Source organism: Salvia miltiorrhiza, chromosome 7 (genome assembly GCF_028751815.1).
Source record: "Salvia miltiorrhiza cultivar Shanhuang (shh) chromosome 7, IMPLAD_Smil_shh, whole genome shotgun sequence".
NCBI classification, from domain to species: domain Eukaryota; kingdom Viridiplantae; phylum Streptophyta; class Magnoliopsida; order Lamiales; family Lamiaceae; genus Salvia; species Salvia miltiorrhiza.
The window spans coordinates 1,814,134-1,839,739 of record NC_080393.1 but is presented as its reverse complement, the minus strand read 5'-3'; the positions used below and the strand labels follow the sequence as shown (position 1 = coordinate 1,839,739).

The window sequence follows — 25,606 nt, the reverse complement described above, 5'->3', positions numbered from 1 at the left end:
TCATTTGTGTATATATAAAGGTAAAATTCTACATATACATACATTTAATGACTTCTGCAATCTCAAGATAAATTGTACTGATACTAGTTTAAATTTCAGAAGTTTCATTATAAGCTGCACGTGCCAATTCTACCAATAATTGTTTATTTTGGCAATTTTTTCTTAGATTTTATCATGCTAACATATATGGAAAGTTACTACACATATCAATGAAAAGCATATGTGACATTTTCGTTTTATTTTATTTACTAAATCTAAAATTATAATAAGCAATTTAGATTTGATAATAAATACAGATTAAAAAAAAAACTTGAGGTCATGAGGTGTTTGTAGAAGTATCATTTTAGGATATAAATTGACTACTAATAATTTTACATATTTTTTCTTGAATTAATAATTTTACATCTTTTTTTGTATATATCAACCCATTTTTCTTAATTATAGATTAATCGTAACCATTATTATACATTACCTCTAAAACAAGTTTTATTATTATTATTATTATTATTATTATTATTATTATTATTATTATTATTATTATTATTATTATTATTATTATTGAGTTATGGTCTATGAAATGCTTGTTTTATTGAGGAAGTAGCATTAAAAGATCATAGTTATGACATACCACAAACGAAATGACTTAATTTTGAAGATAAGTCACCCGCACGTAGACGAGACCTCTACATCGCATAAAAGTGGGAAAATAACTGCATGCAGACGAGACCACTATCCAAACAAAGGTGAAAAAACTACACCGCACGCAGACGAGATTGAACCCAAGACCTCTCACAAAAAAGAATCTTTTGGTGCCTCAACTTTGTCACTTGAGCTAGACCTCATTGACGGTACTAATTGGACTATTGATCTAATTAATTCCTCGCACATGAGTGGTTTCCTAATTTTCTTCACCAATATTGGAAGTAATGTTTGTGGCTCATTCCTTTTATAAATTTCATGACTAGTATACATTTCAATCCATTAGACAATTATATGTGTAAAGAACATGATTATTGGTTTCCCTTATATGAATTGATACAAGAAATTGAAAGTAATTTGGTACACCTAAAACTAGTCATGCCAAAAGGGTTTATGAAATAATGTGACAAGGGCCAAGAGAAAACATTTATGTCTTGTACCATCCCAACCATACTACAATAACATGTGATTCTTGCAAATAAGTCATGTCTGCAGCAATTTTTTTGTGGCTATATATTAATGCTAACTAACAAATTGCAATTATTTTAAAAGAAAAATAAATGAATTGTTCTTATTGCACTTGCGTTTTTATTTGAATTTTGGTGCACATAAAATTATTCAAAAGTATAGCAATGACTTTCAGATAGAGTTGTCAGACTTTGAGATGAGAACTTTAGTAGTTGAATCCACTTGTTATATTTTAGCAAATTTCATGCTAGTTGAGTATGTCATGTGGTTCTCAAAACTTCATTTTCTTTAAGTGCATAAAATACCTTAATATAGGAATAATTACAACAATACCCTATTTATTTATTTTTATTTATTTTTCTTCTCTGACAAGTACTCCATATTTTTTACAACAAAAGAATAATTTTTTACGATGGATTTTTCTATCGATAAATTTAAAATTTAACAAAATAAACTACTATAAAACAATTACAGAGGGCTACCACTCTCCAACTAAATATTCTATTTATTGAGGGATTTCTGACGGTAATTATAAATTATTAAATTAATATTTAAATTAAATTTAAAAATTACATATTACCGAGGGATATTATCTCTCGGTAATCAATCCACTTGATAAACTAACGGTAAATATCGGTCGTTTCAAAAATTAATTAATCCTCGATAATTATCGAGAGTTGACTATTCCTTCGTGAAAAAATATTCTTTTTGTAGGGTTTTATGTGGTATTTTAAGAAGAGAGTGGTTAAAGTAAGTTTTATTTAAAAACCTAGCAAAATGAAGTATTATGTTGAGCGAGACGTTGTGATGAGTAGGTGAAAGCGCGAAGTGTGTGTTGGCCAAGCGGTAAGAGGTTAATGTCTAAGGTCAAAGGTCTTGGGTTCGAGTCTCCCGACCGTTAAATTTTTTATGATGAAGCGCAATCTGTTGGTAAGACGCTTCTCATCTAATTAATAAGTTGGGGGTTTGAGTTACTTAGAAGGCTAGAGTGTGACTGTGTTTTTACTTTATTTGGATGTAATAATTTAAAAAAAAAGGTAGATGAAAACACGAAGGCTACATATTTTAGTGGTTACAGGCACATATATATTTTAAATTTTATTTATCTATTTTAATTTGAATAAAACCATGTTGTTTTGAGATGACAAGTGTACATCAAACTCTGAAAATATTAAGTAGCTACGCTTTCTAATCAAGAAAATAGGGATTTAGTTATTTTTGTTACAATGTTGGAGCATCACATATAATTTAATTTATTGTTGCAATATTTTTGTAAAAAAAAAAATATTTTAAAGTCGGAAAATGCAAATTAGGAGTAGTATTTTTTTTTTTCTTTTAGAGCCAAGTTAGTAGTACTTCCATTAGTGAGACATCTCGATTTAAAAAATATGATATTTATTCCACTACTCGTCCCACCTTTAAATTAATAAAAAAAAAAGTCTAGATTTTTCAAATAAATATTAAAAAAATAGTTGGAAAAGAAGATGATGTATTGTACGTAAAAGTACAACGCTTTCATCATTTTCCCACAAGAAAAAAAAGAGGATTTGTTTAAATTTGTGGTCAGCATTGCAAACCCCACCAAAGAAGATTATGACTATTTGAAAGAATTTCTTGTAGGGTTGGTGAAACAATTAAATAAAGTAATAAATCCTAATTCCTGATCTGGCATATCTCATAATTGACCAAATCAATGCACATTTCATCTTGTTTAACAAATATCATAATTCAAAATAAAGATTTATTTTAACTGGTTGTCATTTATGAAGAGGACTAAATATTCTCTTTGGGAGATATAAGGACTTGATAATTATATTAACAAAAAATTAAATGTATAAAATATTTATTTCGATTGTTATCAATTTCATAAGTATTTGAACAAGTCGCTTTGCTACTTCAATGAGTAACGTGGTACATGCTGGCCAAGGCTACTTGACCAGACTAACTTATATAAATAATATTATAATGAAGAGTATTTTGCTAATTAATTAATTGATCACCTACGTTTTATTTAGACTAAAAATTCAAATGTATCACTAGCTATCGTCATGTTTCTATTTTGATCTCAAACTATAGACTTTGATAATTTAATACTTTAATTTAACTTTCAAAGGTTAAAAAAGTTAACTATGATAGTTTTAGTGAGAAATTCTCTGGTTTCAAATGAGCCAGTCACATCACATGCTTTTTAAATTATCCTAGTTACCTTGTGGTGTCGAAAAATTCATCCCATGATGCATTTGCGTAATTAATTTTGTTGTAGTTTAATAAAGTATTAAATCGTCAAAGTATATATAAGAATTAAAAAAAATTGATAATAATTTAGGATAGATTTAGTATTTGGCTTACTAATTATCATTGTTTTCATGGAGTATGTTGTAACAAATTGAATGAATGTTCATATTGAAAATGAGCTCACTTAGGAGCTATGCTTATTTGTATATGCAATAATTCTTATCTATGCATATAAGTTATTATTTTATAATACTTATATAGGGTTAGTTTGCTTGACAATATGAGATAAGTTTTGATATATTTGATTCAGATGCCTTGGATTGTACTATAAGTTATCAACACTATAAATGCATTGAATTTTTTGTTACACATATAAGCTAGAGTGAGATTTTAGTAGTTCAATTTATTAATACGTCTTAAGATATTAAAATATTATAGGTATATTAATTATACACCATAACTCTTAGCCTATAACAATGCTTGTTTAGTTGTTTTATAATATTTTTTCTTTATATAAAGCTATTCATTTAATAATCATAAATCAAACAAAAGTTGACTATTAAAATTATTTCTAATTAATTTGAAAAGAGAAAAAGTTTTTATTCCATGAGCCCCTATTTCTATAATCACAAACATGCAAAGATAGTGAAAAAATTATGATCTAGAATCATATTTCAATTTTAACATAAATTATGATCTAAAATTATGACAATAGTTAATTTTGTCATAAATTCATAAATTATGACTAATTTTATATGACAAAATTAAGTAGCAGATTGTATATCTTTTATCGAACAAGATATCATAATACTAATCATATCTAGTTTTACATATCATAACTTCGCATACAACACTTGTTTCAACTCAAAAAAGGAAAAATAAAAACAAAAAACAAAAAAAGGGATTGTACTAAATAATCAACTAGTATCACTCAATTTTCCAAAAGATCCTTTTTTTTTTTTTTTTTAATCTTCCTCCTTCAAGAACAGTAAGGAGAGACAGTATAGCCAGAAACAGATCCAGATTTATCCAATCCAATGAGGCAAATCTAATTCCAAGAATTTTGCCTAAAATTTCAAAGAAATGCAAAGTATCTTTATCTTTTTCGTTTGTTATTTTTTGCCCCAAACCCACTTTCTATAAAAATCTTTTGCAGTACCACAAATTGTACTAATCTCTGACACCCACTTGTGCCACTGACAAATGAGACCTACATATAATACATACGTATATTTAAATATAAAAAGGATAAATCATTTGACACTATTCTTGGTTGGTCCCTCATTTCTAGCTAGCTGTTCATATTTTTTACAGCTCGTGATGAGATAGAAAGTTTATGCATTTTGGAAAGAAAGGAAGCTTGGAAAGGGAGAGGTGTTTTTGTCTGGATTTGGGATTTGTGGAGTATGAGTTGTTTGGGGAAATAATAAAACCCTCTTTTCTTTTATTTTCTATAATGTTTTGATGTATTCTCCTAGGCCTCTTCTTCCACATAATTCATGCTTGTAGTATTTATTTCCTTTTTTTTCTTGAAAGTTTTGTTTTTTCAGTTGAATTTGTAGATTTTAGGTATTAATTCTTGAAAATAGTGACCTCTTCCTTTCTTTCTCTCTCTTCCCCCCTCTCTCTCCTCATCCTTTGAAAGTAGTGTGAGAAAGAAAAATCAGATTGTAGGTGCAAGAAATGAATGGTGTTGTTGGTCTTGATGCAGAGGATTCTGAATTTGTAGAAGTTGATCCAACTGGAAGATATGGGAGGGTATGATATTGGTTTCATTCTCATTCAATCTTGCTATCTTCTTCCTTGATTTTTATTTAATTTCTTGTTTTCTGATTGCAGTATAATGAGATTCTTGGAAAAGGGTCTTCTAAGACAGTGTATGTATATCCTATATTGAATTCTTGAAGAATCCCATCTTGATCATTGCAAAATGCCCTAATTCCATTTTGGGATTTCTTGATTTATTTTATTTTCTTTCCCCAATTTTATATTTTGTTGCAGTTATAGAGCTTTTGATGAGTATGAAGGGATTGAAGTGGCCTGGAATCAGGTGAAACTTTATGACTTTCTGCAAAGTCCAGAAGATCTTGAGAGACTGTATTGTGAAATTCATCTGCTCAAAACTTTAAAACACAGCAATATTATGAAATTCTACACTTCTTGGGTTGATACTGCAAATAGGAACATCAATTTTGTGACAGAAATGTTCACCTCTGGCACTCTCAGACAGTAAGTTTGTTTGTTCATAATTTTTTTGGATAGTTGTGTTAATGTTAGAACTCTAATTCAGTTATATTGAAATTTGTTAATAGGTATAGGCTGAAACATAAGAGGACAAATATTAGAGCAATCAAGTTTTGGTGTAGGCAGATTTTGCAAGGGCTTCTCTATCTCCACAGCCATGATCCTCCTGTTATTCATAGAGACCTCAAGTGTGACAACATTTTCATCAATGGGAACCAAGGTGAGGTCAAGATTGGTGATCTTGGCCTCGCTGCGATTCTCCGGAAATCCCATGCTGCGCGTTGTGTTGGTGAGTTCCACGCGATTGAAATCTCTCACCCTTGCTTTGGATTTTGTTTGAATGCTTCATTGGTTTTGTCAGGAACTCCGGAGTTCATGGCTCCGGAGGTGTATGAAGAGGAATACAACGAATTAGTCGATATTTATTCGTTTGGAATGTGCATTTTGGAAATGGTGACATTTGAATATCCCTATAGTGAATGCACTCATCCTGCTCAAATTTATAAGAAAGTGATCTCGGTGAGGATTTAGCTTTAGTTTGTTGTTTGCTAACTTGAAATGTAGATGATGTAGATTGATCTAATATAGGTGTTCGTGTTTCGTTTATAGGGAAAGAAACCGGATTCCCTGTACAAAGTTCAGGATCCTGAGGTTCGTAGATTTGTTGAGAAATGCTTAGCGACAGTATCTGATAGGCTGTCTGCTTGGGAGCTTCTCAACGATCCGTTCCTTCAAATTGATGATTGTGGTTACGATCTGAGGGCGTTGCAGTACCAACGAGATTATGACGAACTAGGCCCTCTTTTAAGACAGCCTCTCTTGAGTGCTCATCATAGCACAACGAGTTCTTTAGTTAATGGCTACTCGAATTATATTTGTTATGAGCAAGAGCACGACTTGGATTCTCATTCGGTTGACTACGAAGCAACTGAGATCAACTTATTCACGAGTCAAGACGATGATCATTTAGAAAATGTTGACATTACCATCAAAGGGAGAAAGGGTGAAGACGGCAACATATTTCTCCGACTCAGAATTGCTGATAAAGAAGGTTGGTTTAGTTTAAACTTTAAATTTCTCGAATTTGATTCCACTGTTGATGCTGAGAATGGTTCGGGCTTGGTTGTTTCAGGTCGTGTGCGAAACATATACTTCCCTTTTGACATTGAAACCGACACAGCTCTGAGCGTTGCGACTGAAATGGTTGCTGAGTTGGACATAACGGACCAAGATGTGATTAAGATAGCAGAAATGATCGATGGTGAGATTGCTTCCTTGGTTCCTGATTGGAAACCGGGATTTGGCATAGACGAGAGCCCTAATATCAAGAACGGTAGCTGCTGCCAAAACTGTGCTCTGAATGATGGTTCCGTTGCAGGCTACTTGCCTTCTACCTCGTGCAAGGTCTTGGCCGGGTGTGGCTCTGTCCATGGCCGCTTTGAAGAGATCACGTACCAAGTTGAAGGGTCGGAGCAGTGTGTGACCGATAGTGCTCCTGTAGGGTCAAGCCAGTCCGATGGTGCTCACTACACGGACATATGGGCGCAGCAAGAGGACCACGAAGTGAGTTCTCCATCATCCAACGACAATCAATTTGATCAGTCCTCCAAGGAGAAGAAGGAGAGAATCATAAGAAACGGCGATGAGAGTGCCTCCAACGGGAAAGCATCACCTACAACGAGCAATTCACCTCTACACGACGACTATGAGAATGAGATAAGGCAGGAGCTGAGATGGCTCAAGGCCAAGTACAAAAAGCAGATGAGGGAGCTCACAGATAAACAGCTCGGGGCAGTGAGAGATAGATCGCGGTCATATTCAAGCATTACAAAAGGAGAAACCGATGGATTTGATCTTGATTGTTCATCCAACGGGAAGCATTTCACACTATTCCCCCTTACAGATTCTGATAGAAGCAGTAGTGATCCCAAGGTTTACAGCTACGAGTCCGCGTATAATTCTTGCAGTCCCGTGCACTTAGTCACGGCCAAGAGCTTCTACTCCGGTGGCTTGCTCCCGCATTCACTCCACAGGGCTACTTCTCTGCCAGTCGATGCCACGGAGCTCTAGAGCTCGTCTTGCGCGGCTAACCTGAACGCGCATGTGGCCGCCTCGAGTAGGTTGGGTATACAAGGGTTCTTGAGAGGTACATGTAGTTTGGTGGTGGCTTGTAGATACTCAACTTGAGGTGAAAGTGACTTGGATTTGATATGAGTGAGTGGATGTACATTACTAACTGATTCATATAACAGATATACCAAAAAATGGTCCTCAAATTGGCAATTTCTCCATTCCCACAGAAAATGAAAAAGGGGGTCCTTTCTCTCTCTCTCTCTCTCTCTATATATATATATATATATATATATATATATTGATTGCATTGTGATCATGAACTGTATGCACCATTTTCTTGAACTTTTTACTTTATGCTTGATGCCTAAAAAACTTAATCACACACTTGTGGTGTCTGTGTCCAGAGAAGATTTGGTTGGGGACCTTTTGGTCCACCTCCACTAGCTCTTCGACCAGTCGAAAATCGACACGTCGACGCGGCCATGTCCAATGCCCTAGTTGCAATTGCCCATTCCTAAGATCAGGTAAGCCCTCCATGGAAGTTGTGGGGTGGATACATGTTATGCTTAGTGCTCCATGTTCTTTTTTTTTTTTAATTAATTAATTAATTTATATATATACATAATTAAATTTAAATATTTCATTTGTTGAAATGTTGCAAGAAATGGCATGGAGGTGGTTGTGATGGAGATATGGTTGGTCTTGCAACTTGAATTTTCATTTGAATCTTTTGGAACAAGAACTTACTTATCTTATAAAGGAAACTTAATGGATTAAAAAGGCTTGACAAATTTTATGTTGCTATGGATTTTCCATCATCAATTAAAATGCAAGTGATGTCATTTACTATTTAATGTATTAAGTTAAATTAGAGTTTAGATTACCTAAGAGTGTCTATCTTTCAAGAAATAAGCATTAATCAATGATAAATAATGTGTTGCAACAATTTTGGATTTCTATACTTAAGGTAGCTCATAAGCTATTAAACAAAGCAATGCCACTCTAAGGGGAGCTAGGCTAAAAGCTCTAAAATCCACCAAGCATTAATTTATTAACCATTTTTCTAATGCACACGCTGATAAACAGGTAAGTATTGTGTAAGATTGTCTGACGGGTCAAGATTCAGACTTCTATAAAAACATGATAAACAGATAAGTATTGTGTAAGATGATCTGACGGGTCAAGATTCAGACTTCTATAAAAACACGAGAAATATTAGAATACGCTACTAGATATGAGCTCGACTCTAAATATTTGACCCATCAAGTGGGCTTAAAAAAGTTTGTCGCATTAAGAAACTTACATTCTCTTTTAAAGATTTTAAAACTCCATGAAATATACTTTTTTTTGAGATACAACTTGATGGAATAGTTGTTTAATCAAAATAATAGAAGATCTATTTCATGGCTTTGTACCCCTATCTACTTACTAGGTTTTTCTCCATGATCATGACACCTTAAAAGAGAGAACAACAAAGCAAGAAAAAAGAGAAGAAGATGATAGAGACTCCATGCTCTCATTAATAATGTGATGGGAGTTCAACTTTCCTTTTCCACAATTAAATTTTTTTCATTTTTATGTTTGTAAGCTCACTACTATGTGACTCATCAATCAATTTTATGTTCAAAAAGTAAGAGGCATAAAAACATAACTCCTAAAAAGTAGATTCCTTTACATGACTTTCTCACAACAACCAGATAAAATGAAATTAATAAAACCTAATTACAACTAAAAAACTGTCGACTTTCAATGATATAGTGTTTGAAGATTTGATCTCAAGGATTGCAACTGCAAAATATTTTATCCACATGCAATATTAGACAGCTTGATTCTATACATTATGAGAGAGATTTGTGCTATTGTATGTTGTTCTTGGTGTTAATATTAAATTTATTAATTACTTCATCCGTCCAAAAAAAAAAAAGAGTTTCACTTCACTTTTTGAACAATCGCATCCTACATTTTCTCCTGAATTTAACTATAAATTGTACTTTTATTTAATTTTTTAACTAATAATACACCTTTATTCTATTTTTTTGTACTAAGGCTATCCCTACAAATTGTATATTCTTTCTATTAGAACAACTTTAACATCTTACATGACTTTTTTTGTGGACAGATGTAGTATTAGTTATTAGTTCTAAATTAATATAAAACTGAAGAATGTTATCAACTGTTGGATATGCTTCATATATACATTCAATAAGTTTTGGTGTAATTAATTATTAGTGGAGATCATGGATTGTGAATATGATCAATTTAAGTTGTGATTATAGGAAGTAAGTGGCTACTTTTTATAATAAGTTCCTGATATTATTTTATACTTTATAAAAGGTTAATTATTCGATAAATAAGTTATTAAATACGGCTTATTTTTAAAAGTAAAAATTTAAAAAGCCTAGTAGGATGATCTTATGTTGATTTAATAGATACAATATCTGTCTACATAATAATTTCTCTGAGGCCCATTTATGCAATAAACTGCAGCTACCCAAAAGGTCCAGCCCAACTACGAAAAACATGAAATGATATTTCTTTTTATAATTCTCCCTATTTAAACAGTTTAATTCGAATCCAAAACACACAATATCAATAAGTTGTATTTAAACAAAAACACACTCTTTCTATAATAGTTTTATCGAATTCCAGTTTAAATCTTTGCATGTTCATTACTCCATTATTATGCAACTATTTTCATTAACTACTCCACCTCGCCACAATCAATGTATGTTATCTTCATTAATACTATTTCAATGTATATATTTCCTAACAGACGTGTTATACTGAGAATGCTATTTTTCGTGAGATATACTGAAAATTTTATTTTTAGTGATAAAAATGATTGCATAAGTCAATATATAGTGTTGCACAAGCTGCAATATAACACTCTCTCCGTCTTATGAAAACATGAACATTTTGTCATTTTAGGGCGTCTCACAAAAACATGAACATTTCTATTTTGATACACAACCCCACCATAATCCTTTTACTTTCCATCTCTACTTTTTATAAAGTGGAACCTCTTCTCCACTCATAATACACTTTTATCTAATATTTCTTAGATTTCGTGCCACTTACAAATATTCATGTTTTTGTGAGACGGATGGAGTACTGCATAAAATTTTTACATGCGTTCGAATCTTGGAGGGAGCGATAATTTTATCTAATTAATTGAATTTCGTTATGCAGTCATTACAAACAGCTTAAGCAAATTACAAGTATTTTATGCAACATATGCAACATATATACTGACTTATGCAATAATTCTCCATTTTTATTACATTTATCCATTCTCATTCGATCTTTTCCCTATTTTCTAATACTCCCTCCGTCCACGAAATGAGTACCCATATTTCCTTTTTCGTCCGTCCACGAAATGAGTACCCATTTCCTTTTTTGGCAAGTGTACCTCACACATCTCTTTAATTAATACACTCAAAAAGTGGGACCCTTAAACTATTCACACTACACTCCATACATTTCTTAAAACCCGTGCCGTCCACAAATGGGTACTCATTTCGTGGACGGAAGGAGTATGTTTTATTGCGTTTGAACATTAAATTTCTCTTAAAAATATGTTTTGTTTGAAATTTTCATTGTTACAACAAGTCAAGATTGCATTTTTAAACATCATTTTTTTTAAATGTAAATTTGTCTCATGTATAAATATAAATTATATAATCACAATTATTAAAAATAAAATACTCAAAGTGAAATGCTGAAAGAGAAGAACAAAGTTTCAAACCTTCAAGCCCATTAGATTCTGTATCTAACTATATATATAAAAAAAATCTTTTGCGCAAACAGTAAAAATATAGAAAAAAAAAAAAATCCACAGAAATGCAGAAAAACAAAAAAGGAGAAGAAATCCGACGCAGAAAAGAATCAAAACACTTTTCTGAAGAAATCTGACTTCATTCAATCATACTCTGCAACAGCAGCAGCAGCAGCAACTGCAAGACCAATCCATAAATCTTTTCTCCTCGGATTCCATTTTCACCGCAGTAATTAGTAATTACTATTCCACCAAGAATCAGTATTATTTGAAATAATATTAGTATGTAGTTGAATTTTAAAAATGGCGATGACAAACGGCAGAGTTTTTTTTCCTTACTAATTTAAAGAATTGCTGCAGAAACAATTCTGTGATCACAGTCATCAAAAAGAGCGTTTCTTTGCATTTTTCTTTTCAAATTCCTTTCCTCCTTTTTCCGCCGTATAATAAAGAAGAATACATATTACATTATACAAAGCTTTGCTATATATACGAGAAAGCAATTTGCTGTGTAAACTTCTCCTGTTATATTTTTATTGTTAAAAACATTTTTCTTCTTCTCGTTGCGTTTCAATTGCTTTGCCAGAAAATCACGCCAGCGGATTGGAATTTGATCCCAAGCGTATGTGCACGGGTTTCTGCCGAGGTTGAAAGATTTAATTTTTATTGAAATTTGATATCTGGTGCCGCGAATTTTATGCCCGCGTTTGGTTTTGATTCAGATCTGCAAATGCTAGACTGCAGAATTGGGAATCCATGTCGGAAACATTGTTTCGCGGGTGAGTTTGTGTTAAATTGGGTGTGGATTTGATTGGGATTTGAAGGGTTTTTTCTTATGCATAAATATGGAAGAGAGTATGAGATCAGGGGGTGGTGTGTTGAAGAAGAAGAAGAAGAATTCGTCAGGGTGTTTGATTATTAAAAAGAAGGTAGAAAATGGGAATTCGGGTGGGGTGTGGGAGGGTTTGAGTAGTCATGGTAATGAGAGAAAGAGGCCGAGGTTCGTTGCAGGCGGCTTCGGCGCGAGTGATGAAGATGAGTCATTGGGGTTTATGAAGAGAAAAGTGAATGGCAAGAGCTTGCACAATGGCTCCATGGGTTACAGGAGGAGTGAGTTTGAGAATAGGGTGTATGAGAGGAGCAATGATGGGATTGATCTTGGTGATGAGAGGAGGAGAAGGAGGAGGAGTGAGTTGGGTTCGTACGAGTTTGATGAGTATCATGAATATGATGAGAGAAGGATGAGAGACGAGTATTTGGAGGATAGGTATAAGATGGTTGGGTGTAGAGGTGGTGAGAATTCGAAGGATTTTGTCATCGGATCATCACGTGGGAATCTGGTGGCGGATAGACGGCATAGTTTCCATTTTGATGGATCTGGTAGTGGGAGGAGCAAGGGGGGTGAACATACTGGTTTGAGGAGTAAAGGATTTGACTTGGAGGAGGTTGAGGAAGAAATGCCGGCTTCATTGTTAAGGTCGAAGCATCCAGAGGTGGCTGACGAGCCCATCAGGCTGCAGGGGAAGAATGGGGTGTTGAAGGTGATGGTGAATAGGAAGAAGAAGGTGGAGTTACATTCTCGTCATAGTAGGTATGATTCGAGGGGAGTTGAAGAAAGAGCACGTTGTTGGTCAGAAGATGTACCCAAGAATGGCTTGTTGTTTAAAATGCCCGTTTATCCGGTTCCAAAGCCACCAGAAAACCGAGGTTTGTGGGTGGAGAAGGAGAAAATGGATGTAAAGTTGGAAAAAGTAAAACCAAAATTGAGTAAAGGCATCAAGATTAGAGAGTCAGAAATCAGTGGCATGAGTAAAGGCATCACGGTCAGAGAGATGGAAACTGATGTTGCTGATACAGCACTTAAGCTGGCACCACCAGGTCTTCAAGTTTCTAGCTCGAAGAAAGCGGTGAAAAAGGAGGAAGAAAGAGCACCATTAGAGAATATCACCCCTGTTAAAGGGAAAGAAGGGAAAGTGAAGCGTGGTGGATGTACTGAAAAGCAAATGTTGCGAGAGAAGATTAGGGAAATGCTAATTGATGCCGGGTGGACTATAGATTATAGACCTAGGCGGAACAGAGATTACTTAGATGCTGTGTACATTAATCCTAGTGGAACAGCCTACTGGTCAATTATTAAGGCTTATGAAGCACTTAAGAAACAGCTGGAAGAAGATAAATCTAAAAGTAAATTGGTCATTGAATCTCCTTCGTTTGCTCCTCTTTCTGAAGATCTGATCAATAAACTGACTAGGCAGACAAAAAAGAAGATTGAGGAAGCAATGAAAAGGAAGAGAAAAGAGGATGGGCTGACTAAAAGTGCTAAGAGATCTTCTGGTAGGGATGATGGAGAGAGCTCAGACAGTGATCAGAATGAGGAGAGACTCAGTTCCTGTAGAAAACAGAATTATAAGTCGCAGGGAAGCAAATTTCCTGATATGGATCAAGGGAGTGATGGTGAATTAAGTAATGATTCACCAAAAAGAAAATCCAGGAAAACAAAAGTTGACATAAATACTTCTGTTTCCAATTTTAATGTCTTACAGGGAAGAACAAGTAAAGTGATTGGCAGATGCACACTTCTGGTTCGTCGCTCTGATAAGGGGGAGAACTCGGAGTCTGATGGATATGTTCCATATAGTGGAAAAAGAACTGTACTGGCCTGGCTAATTGATTCAGGGACAGCACAGTTGAGTGAAAAAGTGCAATATATGAACCGCAGAAGGAATCGGGTGATGCTAGAAGGCTGGATCACGAGAGATGGCATCCACTGTGGTTGCTGCAGTAAAATCCTTACAGTTTCAAAATTTGAGCTGCATGCTGGCAGCAAGTTGCGCCAGCCTTTCCAAAACATATTTTTGGAGTCCGGACCCTCTCTTTTGCAATGCCAAGTAGATGCCTGGAATAGACAGGGGGAGTCTGTGTGTCGAGATTTCCATACTGTTGGTGTTGACGGGGATGATCCAGATGATGATGCCTGTGGCATTTGTGGTGATGGAGGTGCTTTGATCTGTTGCGATAGTTGTCCGTCAACTTTCCATCAGATCTGTTTAGAAATACAGGTACTTATTGGATGGTCACAAGCATGATTTGTATTTGTCTGTGCATTGCATCATTCACAGGATAGTGATTGTTTCTCCATTTACATTTTGGATATGATTTTGTTTACTGTATTATTCTGGCTTGTACAATTAATATTTAATAAAGTGGGATGTATCTATCATGTGCACAAAGTATATATCTGCTTTGAGTGTTTTGCGGATGGAGAAAAAGATTGATTTTGAGAAATAGCACCCCGTAAGAAATGTTCACAATTACTGGCTCAAGACGTAATCATGTTGATCATGTTGGCATTGGATTTATTTTTTCTTCATAGTTGAGCATTTTGTTTTCTATTCACTGCAGATGCTTCCTTTGGGTGATTGGCACTGTCCAAGTTGTATATGCAAATTTTGTGGGGACAGTGATGTTGATGAACTTACAAGATGCAGCTTCTGTGAGGAAAAATGTAAATGTTTTTACTAGCTTGAAATTCTCATATCTCTTTCCTTTCTCTTTCTGAACCCCCTTACAAACACAAATGCACATCTCCATTTTTATTTTGAGTAATTTCCTGAAAATCTCTCTTTTATATTGTTTTCATAGATCACAAATCTTGTAGTAAAGAGGTGCTTGCTTCATCTATGAGTTCGAATGGTGCATCTTTTTGTGGGCTGCAGTGTCAAGAGGTTAGCTTTGGTTACCATAAAAGCTAGCTGTGGCAACACATTATGAATTATGATGTTCTCTTTAATCACTTTGACAGCCTGAATTCAGTGTATGTGGAAATTGCTATATAAAACGCTGCATTCCAGGCTTTATAGGGGATAATAGGAATATGATGATTTTATTTAATTTTTTTGTTCTCCCTTTTGTGATGAAACCCCTCATTTAAGCTCTCTGTTGAAAACTGGTAGATGAAGAAGTAGTTTATAAGGTGTGCCAGTGATATTGGACTTGGAGAATATGCTGGGTGTATTAACTTTCTGATGCTGTAAACAACCTGAGATAATGTGTTCAGTATCAGGTCATGCTTGTATTTTCTTGGTGGTATCCCTGATTTTAGTTTATTATTGATAGTATAGATGCATATCTGTGCATGACTATCATATTTATACTTGGGAGTTTTAAAGTTTATTGTTGGGGCTAGTGGGAGTGTAATATCTAAAAAGTGGCAATATGAGACCGTATTACATGTTTGGATGGCTGATGGAGGTGGTTTATGTTCCGATGTTCTGTGGAATCCATTTACTGATATCTGTCTCAATTATGTTTTTGTTAAAGTATTATTTACAAATTTTAAGTGAAGTACAACTTCTTAATTGCGTTTAGTGTATTAGCTGAATTCATTAAAATTAAAACCTCATCGATGTATTTGGTTCAGCTACATAAATTTTCTGATTTGTTACATGAAAAGGTTAGGATGCAAGGAGTACTTTGTTCTTAAAGACACAATGGCATCTCTCCCCTAAAATTTACTTCTTATTCAGTCCATGATTTTCATTAGTGCAGCCAATCTAGTGACCTCTGTTCATTAGCTTGATGCGGTGATAGTTTGTTCAATTTGCTTATGTTCTTCTACATGAATTGGCATAGGTTTCAGTGCTTCATGGCATTCAAAACTTTCTGCCTATAATGTCACTCAATCACATTAATGTTAAACCAGAACTCCAAAGATTCTCTACTTTTATTTTTTAAATTCCACTAGAGGATTTTTGACTTCTGATTGCTATTAACCGACATTCAGATTCTGACTTCAACTTGTATTGATAATATTGACATTTTTTCTCTGTTCTCCTTCTTCAGTTTTATGATCATTTACAGAAGATTCTTGGAGTCAAACATGAACTGGAAGGAGGATTTTCATGGTCTCTTATTCAGAGAACAGATGTGTCTGATACCTCACACCGAGGGTTTCCTCAAAGGGTTGAATCAAACTCCAAGTTAGCTGTTGCATTATCTGTTATGGATGAATGTTTTTTGCCCATTATTGACAGGAGAAGTGGGATTAATATGATCCGCAATGTTGTCTATAACATCGGGTGAGTCTACCTGCTGCTAAAGCCTGTGCATGCACACACTCGTACATCACAAACCCTATTTTTTTTTTCTTCCTCGTTACTTACCATATACTTAATGGTTATGCTGGAAAATGGTGATATGTCACTTGTCTTGTGACGGGTTTTTTCATATCAAAATATAGATAGAGGGGTGGGTGTGGGGGGAATATAGAGCCACATGTTACGGTAAAGTGTGAACGTTTATTACTGATGACTGTTGTCTTCAACAATTTTTTCATTACTTTTATTTTTTATATTTTTTTATCGTAGAGCTCTCATGGAATTGGATCCTAGACTATAGTGTATTTATCTACATAGTAAGCTGTAAGCCCGTGATTACGTGCGAGTGGTTGAGAGGTGGATAAAATGACACAAGGAATGAGTGAAAAGTCTGATGTGGAGATTTGGTCAAATAGCTCAGTACTTTTATAAGTGATTCCAAAAATTTGCTATCTTTAACAGGTCTTGAATTGGAGACAGAAATCTAAAAAGTGAAGTTTGTGTTTGTCAAATGCGAAACTCTAAATATATGCAATGTATATATATGCAATTATGCATAAATCTAGACATTATTTTAGTAGTTATTGTTCGGTATATATGACAGATGATTTGTCTTGTAGATCAAACTTCAACCGTCTGAATTACTGTGGATTCTATACCATAATTTTAGAGAGGGGTGACGAAATAGTTTCCGCAGCATCTATAAGGTAACTAAACAATTTGACCTTGATACTATCTGTGTCTGTGGTGGCAATGACCACAATGCATTCCAGGATTATGATTATTCATTCTCATTAGTCTTTTCCTAATTTTGGTTCACATCTAAAATAATTCAAAATTGCTCATGAGTACATAACTCTAGCTTGATAGTAATAAATATTATACCTCACATTGATTCTTATCATGGCTGTCTTAGAAGTCTTGTTTGTGTGTGTATTTTCCTTGCAGAAGGGGTGGGGTAGGGGTGGGGGTGGGCCTCTTCTATCCAGTTTCAAGTTGTCTGGTTTACAGGACAAATTTAAAATATCAACACAAGTCAAATTACACATTTTATTTACTAAGGAATTATTAAATTTTAGCCTAAGCCCCAATGAGTGGCATCATATCTTGTACAACATACTTTCTCTTGTTGCTAATTTAGTAAAATTGTGCCCTTTGAGGTTTTTTTGTCATTTGTTGTTTTTATTTTTCCCCTTCTTAAGCCAATCTGATCATTGGATTTTTAATCTCTTCATTAGGATCCAAGGGACCCGTCTGGCTGAGATGCCATTTATTGGGACTCGTGAAATCTATAGACGGCAAGGAATGTGCACGCGTCTTCTGTCAGCAATTGAAACAGTAATGACTTGCTTCGGATTACTACTGTGCTGATGCATTTGTTCAGTGTTACATGAAATCAAAAAAACAATTTCTGGGGATTTAAAATTATGTTGGCATTAACTTTAGCTTCTGTTTTCTAGATTCAAGTTTGTTTGGTTGTAAACTCCCTCCCCAGCCGGGCCCCCTTCGTGTGCTGGACTTGTGATTAATTTTTCAACTTTTGTGATTCCAGGAACTTCGATATCTCAAAGTCGAGCAATTGGTCATTCCCGCCATATCGGATCATACGAACACATGGACTTCGGTTTTTGGTTTTCATCAACTCGAGGATGTGCTCAGGAAAGAAATAAAGTCCATGAACATGTTGGTGTTTCCGGGGACAGACATGTTGCAGAAACCATTGGCTAAGCATTCTGATGGTAACAAATTTCTATTCCATGCGATACGCTCAAATGATTTCAACGTTTTGTTCTTGAATGAAATCTAAACTATTATGCTGGCCTCAGAAATCATTTATATGTTCTAATTATTTCAACTACAGATATGAAGGTTTCTGAATCAATTAAGAACCAGTCCCAGTTGCCTGTTATGATCGAAAAATCGGATGTTGATTCGCCCATGGAGTATGAGAAACAGATGAGTAATGATTCTGGAGTGGGCCACGAAACCAAGACGAACGACAAAGTTAGTGATCTGGACTCTGGCTTTCCAGCACCAGCTGCTCCTAATAATAAGATGGAAGCTAGTGCTTCAGATTCTGTTCGTGAACCTATTACAGCTCTCGCCTGCAACAGAGCTATCGCGGTCAAGTCTGAGGTGAAAGACAATCAAAATGAACTCTCTGCTAGCTCGAATTTCCCTCCTACTGTCCATGAAGGCAAAAGCATCGACCTGCAAAATGGGTTGCAGGCTCCTTGTCTGAATTCTATTCGCGACTCTGTGACTGTGGCCAGTGGAGAGGCGAATCATTTCGCTCTAGATACTGCAGAATCTACGAGTGGTGATATAGGTGGTTCCTCGGTGAAGGTTTCTGAAGCACCAGTAAATAATGGTACTGTTCTTGAAGCATCTTCACTTAGTGCTACAAATGGAAATATGAAAGTTTTGGTTAATTGTGCTTCCACATCTGATTCTAAACTCGCTCCCATGGAATCCTCGATCCTTGATGATGTCGAGGCCCTTTCCATGAAGAGAAGTCTCGAAGTCTCACCTGAAGTCTGTTTAAAGGATGTTTCCCAGAAAGTGGACTTAAATCACAATCCCACCCCTAAATCAACTTTGCTCGATTCTGGAGACGTCATCCAGATTCAAAACGACCTTGTGGTCTCTCGTGCAGCTCCAGAGGAAGCTGCTGCAGAAACTGAGACGGCCCTTGTGATCGATGGAGAAGCTGCATCTTTGTTGTCTTCTGAATCTTTGGCTCGGAATGCTGCTGCAGATGGTGAAAACAACAGGTAGTTTTCCTCTTGAAAGGGCATCGGCCTACTCGGCTTTAGATGCTGTGGATGAGCAAATAGAAGAAACACTATTAGGTTTACAGTTCTTTGAGGGTATCACTGCAGGCTACTCTGCAGTTTCGTCGTGTCGTATTTGAAGTTCGAATCCTAACAACGCCTTCGATTTCCGGCCCCACATTGTTCGACTGATTGTCTGCTGACAATGGCTACTATGAAAGCATCATCAGATTCAACTAGCAAGCCTTGTAGCTCAGGCAACATTTTTATTTTTTTTGATTTGGCCATTTATATCATGTATGTAGCTATCAATCTGGTAATTTGTATATACATAGATTATTTTGTCAGCAGAAGTCTCAATTTTTCATTTATTGGAATGAGAATCTGATTCCATGTTATTGCTGAGGTAAAAACCATAACTTGAATCTAGTTTGTATTACAATCATTCTTATCTTATGTTTTTTTTGCTATTATCTTGTTGCCTGCAAATTTACCATAATTTAGCATATTTATTTCTCAGAAAACTAATAATGGATTTAGGCTAAAAAATCAACAAAATTTTCATGTCATCTGGCAAATGAAACAAATGTCAAAAAATGAAGAAGGCTTCACTTTATTATTTCCAATTTCGAGAGAAAAATGAAGTTTGGAGGATTACAAGCAAAACAAGAAACTAATAAGCTCTAATCTTGGAAAAGAAATTACATAGGCCATTAACATTAGGCTATCATATACATGAAGTAAAGGTACATTTACCAGTCATCAAAATGGAATCACCATGTCTATGAACTCAAACTGAGATCTGATGTCAAAAAGAATCTTCTGCAGTGGTGAGATCGCTTAATATTTCGGTCTTTACCTCCTTCGGAAGGGGTGCGGATGGGCCTGCTTTCGAGTAAAAACTGGCGAGCGATCTTATGGCTTTTTCAAGCATTGCATAGGATTCCTGCAGCAGGATGTTCCAACATCATAAAAGGAAAGGGAATAACTCATTTCAATTCTTGATTTTAGGAACTATGTTTAGTTACAGTAGCCTCAAAAGTTATGGAATAGGTAAAATAGGCGTTTTCTATGTAAATTCATGCACATTTACATCAGACTGAAATGGGATATAAAGGATGCTAAATGCATTTCACACTGTATTGCAACCACGTAATCAAATGCACGAACGAGACCATAACCAAAGATAGAACAAGATTGTTCATAAGATCAGTGGGGAAGTTGGTAAGCTCATGAGGCATTCGTATTTAGCCCTCAACAACATTCTCAGCAGGTAAACGGAGAGAAGCACCAAAATCTCTCGCTCTTTGACATAATGCTGAAATTGTTAGACTATCACACAATTTTCTATTGAGGAAATGTAAAACCCTCAGCTTGTGAGATCTGCACAATGTTTTCTCTACATTCAGCCAATTTCTAGGCAGCTAAGTTATCTAGAATTGAGGTTAAGTCATTAACCAATATCGGATGTCAAACTCCAAAGTCCAAAGAGTGAGAGTCTTTGGTGCTTTTTTTCATAGTGTTCGTTTTCCTGCTAAGAACGTTGTGGAGGGCTAATACGCACAAAGCCTTAGACTTGTGAGATCTACATAATGTTTTCTCTACATTCATCCATTGCTAGGCAGCTAAGTTATCAAGAATCAAGGATGTCATCAACAAATATCGGACGTTAAAGCATATTTCTGCAAGAAAACTTCAAACCAAAAAGAAACTTGCCTCATTGACAACCTCCTTTTGCCCCCTCCAACCACTCAAGTATTCCCTGATTGATTCCTTTGCTGCATCAGCTGTTCGTCTGAACTTCGCCATATCCTTGGTATCTTCCTCCAATGATTCGCGAAGTGTTTTCACAACTTCTCTAGCTGATTTCAAGTAAGCCTTAGGCAAAACCTTCCCTGATTTGGTTTTCTCATTAGGATCAAACAATGACTGCAATGCCCCAACTAGACCCTCGCCTTCTTCCTTCGCCTTCTCCTCGGCCCGTGCAGGCAATGACATCAATCCACCGTTCAAATTTAGCAATACAAGTGCAGAAACAGCAGCACTTTGCATAAGAAACCGACGACTTGTTGATGTTTCATCAAAGGAAAGCACAGCATTACACCTTGATTGTAGTCTCTCTATGAAGCAACCAAACAAAAACCATATAAAGAAAAGAAAACACAACAAACAAAGGTAATTAGCTGATGCATTGGGATAAAGAAAGGCAAATAGAGCTCATCAAAGATATGGTTTCTTCAAGAATCAGCTTGTATATACGAATTAAAGGTGAAAATTAGAATACAAAAAACACTAAAAATCATCCAAATTCATCAACCAATTAGATGAATCACAAAATCATAAATTGGGAGAAAATGAGAAAGTAAACTCACTGTTGCTTCTGTCGGCGGAACTAGAAATGGCGAGGGAGCAAATCCTCGCTGCAGTAAAAGCTGCCATTTTTAGGTTTTCGGAGCTCTAATGATGATTGGCAACTTCTTCTTCTTGGTTCATCCTAACAATCCAGCAAAATTGACACCACAAATATTTGTGGAAACGTAAAAAAAGTTGAGTTTTGCAGCAACAATGGCAAATGATCAAGAACCGCAAATCCCAATTTCGGCAGACACACAGAAGCCACCTATATCCCAATCCCAAACAAGAAATTCGAAGACATCAAAAATCGAGCTAGAGAGAGAGAGAGAGAGAGCTCTGCAAAATTTGTGTTGCGATTTCACAACCAGTCTTCAACTGATAACTGATTCTCATTTTATCCGTTGAGGATGGGAAAGGAATTTGATAAAATTTGGGGGCAAAATAGTCAACTACAATATATTTATGTTTAATGATTAATAAAATTACATCAGTATTTTTGTGACAAAAATTTCAAGCCTAACAGTAAAATAAGGCAAAACCTTATGGGTTCTTTTTTTTTTTTCATAAAAAATGCTAATTTGTTTTAAAATTATCAATTTAATCATAATTTTCAAAGAAATCTTGAAATTGTTTTTCGAAAATGTGATAAAAGCCTAATAATAGGATGATTTTCAAGCCCAATAAATTGATTTGTGACAATTTTATCATGAGACCAATTTTTAGCATCCAAAAATATTGTTGGCAGCTAGATTTCCACACTGCCCATTAAATTAAATCCAAACAAACTTGTTGGTAAAATAAAACTGCAAAAATTTCAACAAGCCATAGTAATTTCAACAAGGAGTATTTGTCAAAAAAAAAAGAAAAAAAAAGAAAAAAAAAAAGACAAGGAGTAAGAAGAGATTCTGTTTTCACTCCTTGATCAAGAATTCAAGGGATAGATATGCTAAGTTAAACTATCTCAACTGGTAATCTAACTGAATCTAGGGAAAAATGTTGGGCTATTGCATCAATCAAGAATCTCTTTAGGCAGCATGACTCTGAAAACAGCATAGTGATGATTCAAGCTTCTCTCTCCTTGCAATCTGTGGACGCTTCCCAAGGCGCCGTCGTTTGGGTTTGGGAAGGCGTAAAACACTCGCCTGATTCTCTGATGCACAATTGCCATTGAACACCTGAATTTAGAGAATGGTCAGAAAAACTAAAGTCATCAGAGAAAGAAGCTACGTTGCACGCCCTCGTAGACGAGAGAGAGAAAGAGTGAGAGAGCAAGTAGAGTCCTCACATAGCACACGGCTCCCACACAAAGTAGATGTCGTAGCCAGTACACAGATAAGGTCTTGTTGAGTCATATTTGGAACCATTCGTGTTGCAATCCAATCTCTCGTCGTTCTTTACCTGAAAGAAACACGAGCGTTTGAGCAAAATAAGAACTGTTTCCCAAAACTCATTCTCAATGCTTAGAAAGAGAGATTTAAATATGTCTTCACCTTTTGTCTTTTTAAGGGAGAGCCTGTTGGGGTTAGCACTTTGGGATCTTCATGAGCAGGATCTGCACCTCGCACGTTCGTAGGAAAAAGATGCCTGTCTCTTGCAGCAGAAGCTTCAATTGCCACTATGGCTGCATGACGTAAAGGATGCCAAGAATCCAAATTTGAATGCAATCGCTGCTCAAGCCATCCCCAAGGATGTAAACAAGAGACTTCCATATAAGATTGCTTTGCTTCATTGGATATTAAACTTTTTTCCATCTCATTAGCATCACCCTGGATGGTTGTTTCACGATATTTAGAACAGCATGACTCCTTGCTACTACCTTTAGTTGGAGCACCAGGGTATAAGACCTCATCGCACGAGCTAGCAATAATTTCTCCCGATAAAGGATCCACTATAACAGCAGCATTGACAAGCTGATAACAAAATTCAGCTTAAATTAATCAGAACTACAAGGCCAATACACGGGAGGAAGAGAAGACAAGGACAAGGGGGGTTATGAAAACAAATAAAAAATAAAAAATAAAAAAACAGATACGAAGATAATAACTCCTCCCTTGAGAAGATTAAAGAGTCAATTATAGAGCTACAAGGTAATTTCCTTTCGGTGGAAAAACAGTGACATCTATTACTTCACAAATTTGCTTCAAGTATGATAAAGTTCAGAGTTCAGATTTGATCAATGGAATAATCTAAGATTTGGGTATAAAACTAGCAAGTACTTTCATCGTTGAAGATACAAGCTAAGAAGAGTATTTTTACAGATCTCTAGATATACCAGAGAAACCATAAAATTTACCAGAATTGGAGAAGAGGAAGCATCCAGTATACCATTACAGATCAGAACTTACCGAAGCGCCAGATTTTGCCATACGAACTGCATGTTTCATAAAGTTGAGAACTGATAATGAATCCTCCTCGGTAAATCCAGTTATGCCATCAATATTGCTGTCACAGGAAGAAACTTAGAACTCTGAACTCATATTAAAACACTAGTAATTGATATCTTCAATAACTTACAAAGTAGGTGGATGGAAGGAAGTTGGCCACAACTTGCATTGTTCTTCCCATTCTTCTTTTGTTGTTGCAGCATATTTGCATACCTAAACCAAATAGGGTGGTTGACAGAAAGTTTTATGTAAATAGGAACACATGTTTACAAGTTAGATTTAAAACACGAGATAACATAGCATTTTTGAGAAAGATGATTTAATCAAATATATGCATCAGCATGCATTGCAGGTTGTATTATGGTTTCAGAGACATGAAATTGTTCAGACACGAATGGGCTAAGATGATAAAATGATGACCCACTTTTGTGGTGAAAGTACTCAACTGGTACGTATTCATAAGTCCCTGCACATCCTCCGGCATATAGTTCGACTCAGCATTACTTCCAGAATCCATGCATATAATCACAAATAATTGACTCTTTCCTGTCAGGATAAATCCGCTGTCAATGTTATAGACCAAACTTACTGATATCTGTATGATCAAGCAGAAATAAACAAGAAGCATATGTATAGATAATTTGGTACATGTATAGGATGCAATCTAAGACTAGGTTAGTTTTATTGGTTTCGTGTTTAATTAAGGAGCCAAAACATTTCTTCCTTGGTTTCTCACTACTCAGTAAATCCAATTGAACTACATCAATATTTCACCAACTTCTTGCATCACAAAGCCAATTGCTATATATAGAAAAGGGGGAAAAGATGATATTTTTTTAAAGGCAAAGCAAGTAATATAGAAGACCAGCAACTACCACCATCAACAACAGTCTTTTTTACGCGCTTCACATGGCGGAGGCCTTCCAAGGGTGCTATATGATTTAGTTTTCTGTAACATAAAGTTGAAATAAAGCAAGCAACATATCAATATAATGCCAAAATGAGTAATGTATAAACTAAAAGCAGCAGACCTGACTATAGTATTTGCATGCTTAGCATCAATTGCAGAAGCAAGTACATCCACTGCAGATACATGATAAGAAATAAGGCACAAGCAAATGAAGAAAAGGGTATAATCATTGCAAATTTTCCAAACAAAAAAGCAAGAATCACAAAATATATACCTGTAGGCTGGAGCTCAGGAGAAATCGGAGGTTTTCCAGGAATGTGAACGATTTCCCAACATTGTGATGGGCCTGCAGTTTCTCCATCAGCGCTGCCCTTCATCTTTGCTCGAGATGGCAACTTGTAGTCTGATACTGCTTCTTTAGCTCCTAAAAGTAGAATGAGAGAAATCAACTAAGAATTCAACTGAAAAAAAGTAGAGGAAGAGAGAATTCTGCAGCTGTAGGTAAAAGTTTTCTGGATTGTATAATTTAGGGCTTTTAAATTGGATAATTTAGGGCTTTTAAATATACAGTATAAATATTTAATTCGGGCCTT

At 35.4% G+C, this 25,606-nt stretch overlaps 4 protein-coding genes across 8 annotated transcripts; 2 read left to right on the top strand and 2 right to left on the bottom strand.

Annotated features, from left to right (window-relative positions):
• Positions 1-4,369: 4,369 nt before the first annotated feature.
• On the top strand, positions 4,370-7,922 carry LOC130991474 (probable serine/threonine-protein kinase WNK9). 4 transcript variants are annotated; one of them, XM_057915727.1, is made up of 7 exons: positions 4,370-5,160; positions 5,242-5,279; positions 5,404-5,631; positions 5,715-5,935; positions 6,008-6,165; positions 6,256-6,697; positions 6,779-7,922. In XM_057915727.1, exons 1-7 carry the CDS (start codon positions 5,086-5,088, stop codon positions 7,714-7,716), a joined length of 2,100 nt encoding a protein of 699 aa, XP_057771710.1. In that variant the 5' UTR covers positions 4,370-5,085; the 3' UTR covers positions 7,717-7,922. The 4 variants fall into 4 exon arrangements, with proteins under 4 accessions (XP_057771710.1, XP_057771707.1, XP_057771708.1 ...); XM_057915725.1 differs by having other exon boundaries at positions 4,660-5,160; positions 6,256-7,922; XM_057915726.1 differs by having other exon boundaries at positions 4,661-5,160; positions 5,715-6,165.
• A 3,632-nt stretch (positions 7,923-11,554) lies between these two features.
• On the top strand, positions 11,555-19,762 carry LOC130991472 (uncharacterized). Of its 2 annotated transcripts, XM_057915723.1 has the most exons (9): positions 11,555-12,140; positions 12,217-14,553; positions 14,897-14,999; positions 15,137-15,219; positions 16,337-16,572; positions 17,211-17,297; positions 17,829-17,928; positions 18,143-18,329; positions 18,452-19,762. In XM_057915723.1, the coding sequence occupies exons 2-9, from the start codon at positions 12,340-12,342 to the stop codon at positions 19,366-19,368; spliced, it is 3,927 nt and encodes a 1,308-aa protein (XP_057771706.1). In that variant the 5' UTR covers positions 11,555-12,140; positions 12,217-12,339; the 3' UTR covers positions 19,369-19,762. The 2 variants fall into 2 exon arrangements, with proteins under 2 accessions (XP_057771706.1, XP_057771705.1); XM_057915722.1 differs by having other exon boundaries at positions 11,555-14,553.
• Positions 19,763-19,951: 189 nt separating this feature from the next.
• Positions 19,952-22,338, bottom strand: LOC130991477 (photosystem II D1 precursor processing protein PSB27-H2, chloroplastic). Its single transcript, XM_057915731.1, has 3 exons — positions 21,737-22,338; positions 21,081-21,484; positions 19,952-20,310 (listed from the first exon to the last, which is right to left on the bottom strand). The coding sequence occupies exons 1-3, from the start codon at positions 21,801-21,803 to the stop codon at positions 20,173-20,175; spliced, it is 609 nt and encodes a 202-aa protein (XP_057771714.1). The 5' UTR covers positions 21,804-22,338; the 3' UTR covers positions 19,952-20,172.
• A 151-nt stretch (positions 22,339-22,489) lies between these two features.
• LOC130991476 (tRNA-specific adenosine deaminase TAD3) lies at positions 22,490-25,424 on the bottom strand. The gene is made up of 9 exons (XM_057915730.1): positions 25,288-25,424; positions 25,135-25,186; positions 24,979-25,052; positions 24,528-24,649; positions 24,234-24,316; positions 24,065-24,161; positions 23,210-23,629; positions 23,005-23,117; positions 22,490-22,894 (listed from the first exon to the last, which is right to left on the bottom strand). Exons 1-9 carry the CDS (start codon positions 25,388-25,390, stop codon positions 22,729-22,731), a joined length of 1,230 nt encoding a protein of 409 aa, XP_057771713.1. The 5' UTR covers positions 25,391-25,424; the 3' UTR covers positions 22,490-22,728.
• Between the last annotated feature and the right edge of the window lie 182 nt (positions 25,425-25,606).